Source organism: Pygoscelis adeliae, unplaced genomic scaffold (genome assembly GCF_000699105.1).
Source record: "Pygoscelis adeliae isolate BGI_AS28 unplaced genomic scaffold, ASM69910v1 Scaffold89, whole genome shotgun sequence".
Lineage (NCBI taxonomy): Eukaryota > Metazoa > Chordata > Aves > Sphenisciformes > Spheniscidae > Pygoscelis > Pygoscelis adeliae.
In genome coordinates this window covers 652,257-660,294 of record NW_008825559.1, presented here as the reverse complement: position 1 = coordinate 660,294, position 8,038 = coordinate 652,257, and the positions used below count along the sequence as shown (strand labels likewise).

At 50.4% G+C, this 8,038-nt stretch overlaps 1 protein-coding gene across 1 annotated transcript in view; it reads left to right on the top strand.

Annotated features, from left to right (window-relative positions):
* OTOF (otoferlin) overlaps positions 1-8,038 on the top strand; it is a 120,026-nt gene that overhangs the window by 78,992 nt on the left and 32,996 nt on the right. The window contains exons 10-17 of the mRNA XM_009332354.1: positions 4-66; positions 940-1,024; positions 2,195-2,354; positions 3,613-3,799; positions 4,139-4,325; positions 4,996-5,219; positions 6,824-6,932; positions 7,421-7,604. Coding sequence (XP_009330629.1) covers positions 4-66; positions 940-1,024; positions 2,195-2,354; positions 3,613-3,799; positions 4,139-4,325; positions 4,996-5,219; positions 6,824-6,932; positions 7,421-7,604 — 1,199 coding nt within the window. The remainder of the gene's footprint in view (positions 1-3; positions 67-939; positions 1,025-2,194; positions 2,355-3,612; positions 3,800-4,138; positions 4,326-4,995; positions 5,220-6,823; positions 6,933-7,420; positions 7,605-8,038) is intronic.

Below are 8,038 nucleotides of genomic sequence, written 5' to 3'. Positions count from 1 at the left end.
CAGTACTTCGTCTTCGATTTCCACGTCCCCCCGGATGTCATGTTCGACAAGATCATCAAGCTGTCCGTAAGTGAGCATGGTTCTGTTTATCCTTTTCACGGGGCTTTGAAAGAAACCAGCCCTTTTTGCATATGCACTGGGGATGGATTTAAGGTCCCTGACGTGAGACCCGCAACAGGGGCCAAGGTGTTCGGTCCTGTGGGCCTCACCTCTTTTGCAGACCCCCAGTCCCTCTTTCTGTCGCTGACCTTCATTGCTGGGGCCACACAGCTCCACTCCTGCATTCGCTATCCCCCTCCACGGCTGATCTCTGGTATTTCAGAGCCAGGCAGAATTAAACCTGTCTCGGGATGTGTTTGGGCTTGGGGAGAAGCAAAGCCTTCCCGAGCCTGCCAGAGGATCTCCTGAGGCATGAGACTGGCAGAGCTATTGTGGAAATTCAGGACTGCAGATGCTGAGAGCAAAGCAGAGACTGCAGCCCTCCCCGCAGCCACGGAGGAGGGCGATGAACAAGATTTGCAGATTCACTGACCAAAGCACACTAATTAGGAATATCCTTATCTATGCCACGCACAGACCGGCTGTACAATTTCTCCCACAAAGGGAATTAGAGCATAGATTTCGAGCATCCTAAAGACCCTTCCTTCAGGTAGATGTCCCTTCCTTCAGGTAAATTTGTTACCACAGTGGCCGGAAAACTGCGTCTTGTTTCAAAGATTAATTTCTTTGCATTTTTTTCTAATCAATCCAAGTATACACTTGCTTGCAAGATTGCTAAGCAAGAGCTGCCAACCCCACTGTGCCTCTTAGTGTCCTTATACAGACCAAGGAAAACGCATCAGCTCCTTTCCCATCTGACACTGAACACCTGTGGGGAGAGCCTTAGGGCTTCCAGGGCATGGAAAAAAGTCTGACCTGTTCTCCCCTCTCGATTTCCAGGTGATCCACTCAAAAAACCTCTTGCGCAGTGGGACTTTGGTAGGCTCCTTCAAGATGGACGTTGGAACCGTTTATACCCAACCTGGTATGTAAACGCTGTTTCCAACCAGTCCTATGTGTCTACCTGCACCATTGAATAAATGTCCTTGCAAGGTAGCCGGGCAGGTGCTAGTTTCCTTGGGTGATGCTTATCTAACTTAATTTTAGTATCCTAGATATAAGCAAGTCACCTGGGCTACCCTCTGCGGTCAGGAAAGAGCACTCAGCACCTCCGGAGAAGGTTGTGTATCCCATCCTGAAATAAGGTTTCAGAGGCTGAGGGCTGAGATGCCCTCTGGGTCTGCTGGTCTCTATCCACTGACCTGCTGAGGAAGGAAGCCCAAGGCAGCTTGCTTAGGCAAGATATCAGCCTTCCAGAGAGCTGAAGGTCATGGGCTGGATCTTGCCTTCTGTGGCTGGCATTTAAACCACGAAATGAAGATGCCTGGTGTGCAATAGAAAAGAGAGAGGTTGATTAGAGCTGCTGTCGTGTTGCTCACTGACGATAAACAGAACAGCAATGCCCATTTGAGGGCCCAGTGCTCGCAGCATGCCAGAGCTGAACAGACAACACCCCTTCAGAAAAGATGCCTCCAAAATCACTGCATTATTTTTTTTTTCCCTTGCTCCTATGTCACGCCTATTGCAGCACTCTGCCTCTATAAATAAGCCTGAGGACTAAGACGTGAATGAAGCCTCCAGAGTCTGCACTTCAGGGGTGGTCAGCAGATGATGCTGGGGGGACCTGAAGGGATCATCTAGTCTGGTTCTCTGCTCCACAGAAGGATGAAGTCTTTCTAACACCATCCAAAAGGCACATGAGGCCTTTAAGACTTAGAATCATAGAGTCGTTTAGGTTGGAAAAGACCCGTAAGGTCATCGAGTCCAACCATTAACCTAACACTGCCAAGTCCACCACTAAACCATGTCCCTAAGTGCCACATCCACATGGTGAATACCTCCAGGGATGGTGACTTCCAGTGATGGAGACTCCACTCCCCTTCAGACAGTTTATCCCATTGCTTCTCTGTCTTCAACATGAGACACATCTTTCTAAGGAATTTTTCAGGTCTTTCTGTCCGAATTCCTCGCACCTGAAGATGTCTCTTACGTGTATGTGCAGGTCCCTCCACTCGAGTGGAAGGACGTTTCCAGCCCCCACGGTAATTGCTGTGTCTCATTCTGATAAATGACTGTCTTGTCCCCTGGCTTCCAGAGCACCAGTTCTACCACAAATGGGCCATCCTTTCAGACCCCGAGGATCTCACCGCCGGGCTGAAAGGTTACCTGAAGTGTGACGTCGCCGTGTTAGGGAAAGGGGACAACATCAAGACACCACACAAAGCCAATGAGACGGATGAGGATGATATTGAAGGGTAAGGATCTGCAGAGACAGCTTCACGTAGCCTTGCTTGGGAATGATTTTTCATGTTTCTTCACCTTGGATTGTGCAATGAGGACAGCATCCCTTCTGGATGAGGCTGGTAGCCCTTCTAGTACCCATACTTACCGTGTGCAATGAAACCAGAGGGACCAAATAAGTTGCTGAAAAGAGAGAACGTGTGGCAGATTACTGGTGCAAATCCAGGTCCTATCAAGTACAGACCAGTCATTGCTATCGGGTCAGACCATCTGCTGGTTGTTGAGCTCTCTATACCAATGCCAGCTTGATGTCAACCAACCTGATGTCCCCACTGTTTACCTAATGCTCCTGTTGACCCTTGGATGGGACGGGATGGGGTCTCATCACTCACTGCCAGGGCAGAGCAGGGAGGTCTGGATGCAGTTTCCCAGGTTGCATGGGTGGGCAGGGCTCTTTGACTCCCCAGAGCATCTAAAAGGCCGTGGAAGAAAAATCAGGAGAGTTTAAAACTTAGTTCCAGCCCCAAAATGTTTCAGGCTAATTAAATATCTCCAAGTGCAACCATGGCCTTTCAAGTCTACCTCTCAGCCTCTCACCACATAGTCAGAAACCCAGACTAGTAGCAAAATACCAGTGCAGCTCTCTTGACTTGCTGGGGACCGGGGAGCTCGAGGCACCACCTGAACTATTTTGGACCATCGTTCCATACTGTAGTGGTGATATTATCCCACTTTTTCATGGACAACTCCAGCAATTCCTCTAGAAATTGTTTTGTTCACAGCATCCCCCATGGCTCTCATTTCTTCCCCCAGAAAAGGAAAGCCACGTTTACCAAGAAAAACAATTTGATGGAGTTCAGTTCTCCCCCAGAAATCATCACCCCAGCTCACCCTGATAAAGAAAAAAGGCTCTTCTAACATCCCATTCATCTGGCTTGCTTTAGATGTCTAAATTAGGCTGAGTTTAATCGTCCTCTAGACTCCACTGACAATATTTATTATATCCCTTTAGTGGAATGCACATTGTCCCAGGGGCACCTCAAGGGGCTCCTCTAAGTTCTTGCCTACAAAACCACCACTCCCCACCCCAGAACAGGAGGATGGGCAGAAACAGGACGACAATAAAATCTGTGGCTGCAGAAATGGTCATCCTTCCACCTCCACAGAGCCTGTGCTCAGAAAGTGGGGCAGCTTCTCCCTCTTTGGTAAGCCTCTCCTGACAAACCTGCCAGCCCCAGCAGCTGTTTCCAACCCTATCTGTTGACGTTGCAGGAACCTCCTCCTCCCGGACGGGGTCCCTCCGGAGAGGCAGTGGGCCCGTTTCTACATCAAGATCTATCGAGCAGAGGGACTGCCCCGTATGAACACCAGCATCATGGCCAACGTGAAGAAGGCTTTCACTGGCGAGAACAAGGACTTGGTAGACCCCTATGTGCAGGTGGTCTTTGCAGGGCAGAAGGTGAGCAAGCTGTGTGCGGTACCAGGGTGACCCTGGGAGGTAACATGAGCGGGACCAGCCATTGTGCAGGTGGCCAGAGATGATCTCAGTTGTCCTGGCGTGTAAATGCTGAGATGCAGGGCAAAGCCACCTTATTCGCTATGTTCCCCCTCTCTTGTGCAGGCTGTGATGGGTTTGCAGCACTCTCCAGTTGAGGAAAGGAGCTTGTTACCTGGGAGAGGAGAGTCACAAGGCAGAATGCATGTTTCAGTGGTCATTAGCAAGGGAGCAGTTCAGGTTGCGAGGGATGGCTTGGGAGCTCAAACCCTTGTCAAACATCCGTCTCCTCCCACTCGGCAGGGGAAGACAACCATACAAAAAAGCAGCTATGAGCCTCTCTGGAATGAGCAAATAGTCTTCACAGAAATGTTCCCTCCATTGTGCAAGCGGATAAAGATCCAGATCCGAGACTCGGACAAAGTCAATGATGTGGCCATTGGTACCCATTTCATTGATTTGCGGAAGATCTCTAATGAAGGAGACAAAGGTAAAGCTGAGGCCGGGGGCAGACTGAGCTACCTTCTTCACGGTAGAGAGACGTCCCTTTGGCAGAGAGTTAGCAAAATAGCCTAGGCTCCTTCCCCACCCCTGGAGGTAGCTGCTTCTTGGTGCCCAGCTGGAGAGACTTTGATTCACTGCAGTGGTCTTCTGGACCACTGGACATGCGCTCTTTGAAAACCAAGCCCCGTCACAAGCCTCCAGTCTACCACTTGAAAGCAAAGTCACCCAAGAACAAAAAATTCATTGCCATGAATGGATGAACATCAGACAGGTTCCCCCATTCACGCACATGAACACACCAGCATACATAGGCAGGACCAATGTGAAACCAAAGATGGCCCTGGTCCCAAAGGGGACTAGTGGGGGGTTCTTTTTTCTTGACTCTCACATTGGGAGACTCACCCAATGGGAGACTCACCTCTGTCTTTGGGCTGGTGGACTGCACGTCCCCATCGCTGCCTTCACTGCAGAACTGTCTCCATGTGTGGTTGCAATCATGCAATTCCATGCACACACACATGCATATTCAAGCCTGCGTCACCGTACACAGACCGGGAAAGTGATGCCAATCCGTGAGGGAGTTTGTATCCTGAGGCAAAGACATGCCCTCCTCCTTGCACATCCCCTTCCCTATGTGCATGTCTGATCTACTGCAGGCTTCCTGCCCACCTTTGGCCCTGCGTGGGTGAACATGTATGGCTCCACTCGGAACTACACCCTGATGGACGAGCACCAAGAGCTGAACGAGGGTCTGGGTGAAGGCGTCTCCTTCCGGGCCAGGCTTTTGATGAGTCTTGCTGTAGAGATCTTGGACACCACCAACCCGGAGATCAACAGCTCCACCGAGGTGCAAGTCGAGCAGGCCACATCAATTGCTGATGTAAGTCACCCCTAACCCTACAGCTGCCAGTGGTGAGGCTTGGGTCTCAGGCCTCTTGGTTTTTTATCTTTGGTCTCACTGTCCTGGTTTCAGCAGGGATAGAGTTAATTTCCTTCCTAGCAGCTGGTACAGTGCTGTGTTTTGGATTTAGGATGAGAACAATGTTGATAACACACCGATGTTGTAGTTGTTGCTGAGCAGTGCTTACACTAGTCAAGGGCTTTCCAGCTTCCCATGCTCTACCGACTGAGCAGGCTGGAGGTGCACAAGAAGCTGGGAGGGGGCACAACCAGGACAGCTGACCCCAACTGGCCAAAGGGACATTCCATACCATGGGACGTCATGCTCAGTACAGAAACTGGGGGAAAGCTGGCCGGGGGGGGGCCGCTGCTCGGGGACTGGCTGGGCATCGGTCGGCAGGTGGTGAGCAATTGCATTGTGCATCACTTGCTTTTGTGTATTATTATTATTACATTATTATTATTTTATTTCAATTATTAAACTGTTTTTACCTCAACCCATGAGTTTTTCTCACTTGTGCTCTTCCAGTTCTCTCCCCCATCCCACTGGGGCAGAGGGGGGGAGTGAGCGAGCAGCTACGTGGTGCTCAGTTGTCGACTGAGGTTAAACCACGACACTCACAAACTGAGGATTTCATTTAGTGTTGTCCTAGGTGTTCTGGATCCCCCAGCACAACAAAAGCAAATCTTGCAAGGATTTCAGATTTTATGATCATTCAAATGCTCGCCTCTCTTAGGAGTGCTGGGCAGAAGGAATATCTGAGTGAGGGAGTGTCCAAAACTTTGAAATTTTTCTCCAGTTGGGAGTTAGACAAGGACAAAGAGAGCCATCTCCTAATGCCAGCTGTCTCACTCCTGTCCTGAAGATGGGTTTCAAACAGAAGTCAAGAATCTAACCTGTTTCCCAGCCAATTCTGGCAGGGTGGAACTGGTCAGAGAAATTAAATGGCTGTTTCCTGACAAGAGAAGCCCCACAGCTTTAGTCCTGACATGTAGAGCCTGCAAGGCTGCTGCCTATGCTCTGCATAAACAGGCACATCCAGGCTTCTCCTACCTGGGGATGCCCGCATAAGTCAATCCATATGAGCCAAGGGTGCGAAGTAGAAATGGAGAAGTCCGACGGCAGTGCACCCTCTGTGTGAAAGCTCTCCTTCAGAGTGGCTTTAATCCACCTCCAGGGGAAATGAAGCCACCTGGAAATAAAGCCATTCCAGTTCTGAAAGAGCACCCGGGCAGGTTTGATTAATTCAATTTGTGAGTGAACTCAGGCTCATATTCCTGAATGTCCCTTAGATAGTGCCTCACATGCAAGGGATGACTGATCTCAGTTAAACCAACACATTTAAAAGTTAGGCTAAAATCTTTAATTAAACTCTCTCTGCAGTGAGCCTAAAGACGGCTCAGGCTGGGGGAGGGAAAATCCTCATGGTCCCCTTGAAAGCCCAAGCAGTGGCACCTCACCTTCAAAAAGCCCATAAGGGTGCTCAGAGGTGCCAGGTGATGCACCCTCTGCCCAAGGGGACCTGCCCTCCTAGGTGTCCCTCTGGCTGATCTCAGCCCTGATCCCTGTGATTCCTCCTGCAGAACTGCACTGGGAAGATGGAGGAGTTCTTTCTCTTTGGAGCCTTCCTGGAAGCTACCATGATCGACAGGAAGATTGGTGACAAACCCATCAACTTCGAGGTCACAATAGGTTGGCTGTTTTTTGGGGAAGGTGGTTTTGAAGCATGCCTGGCAGGGAATGCAGGATCCAAGGCTGAGAGGTCAGTTGTTTCCCCGTTTTCCGTACCAACACATGCTAGAGCATGCAGAGCTCTCAGTTTAGGGAGACAGTGATGGCTACTCTACTGGCACAAGCCATGCGGGGCCCCAAATCATCTGTTGTGTGCATGCTGTGCTGGGGCCAGTGGAGCTGCTCCCTCTTCTCACCCTGGCTTTGTGCCTCCTGAGGCTGACCACCAAAGGGAGGGTGTGTATTCCTACTGGCTCGAGAGGGGACATGAGCAGGGGACAGACACCCATCACTAATTTATGGTTCCTGGGCATGGTTTCGGAGAGTTGAACTCCACTGTCCCCCATGGTTCCTGCAGAGAAAACTTCTCCCCAGCCTGAATTAAAGCCAAGAGATTGAGCCCGATTGGAGTTACAACCCTGTGACTTTATTTCACATTTTTTCTTGAGGTAACTATGGGAACCAGATCGATGGCATAAGCAAACCTATCCTGCGGAGGAAGAAAGAGGGAGGGGATGGGGATGAGGAGGAGTCCGAGCTGCTCCAGAACTCAAGTGAGGATGAAGGTGATGAGGATGGAGAGCTGGCCTCTGTTTCCTCATCTCAACCCGTGAAGCCCCTGGTCACAGACAGGTAAGCGTGCCCACCTGGCCACTGAAGCGCCACTGGCCAGAGATGTGGCTCTCAATTAATTGAGACACGGTCTGTAGGTGTTCCCACATGCGCTGGGTGTCCGAGCTCCCACCGCTCTCCGCAGAGATGAAGTCAGAGGTGAGGTCAGTGCCATCACGGGGCCTGGAGTCATTCAGCCAAACAGACCTGGGAGCAGCAGTGGGGACCAGATCTCCATGCCCTGTAAAAGGAGATTAGATACCACGTGTAGATACCTTGTCTTCGATACTGTAGTCTGCCAGCTGAACATCCACCCCATTTCCTACGGTTCTGAGCACTCCTGTGGATTCTCTGATGTCCAATAAGGGCTGAATTTACCTCCCAGACTACCCTACAAAGGACATCCTTCATCCACCTGGCCAGATATGCACCCAAAACTCATGGCTACCTGATAC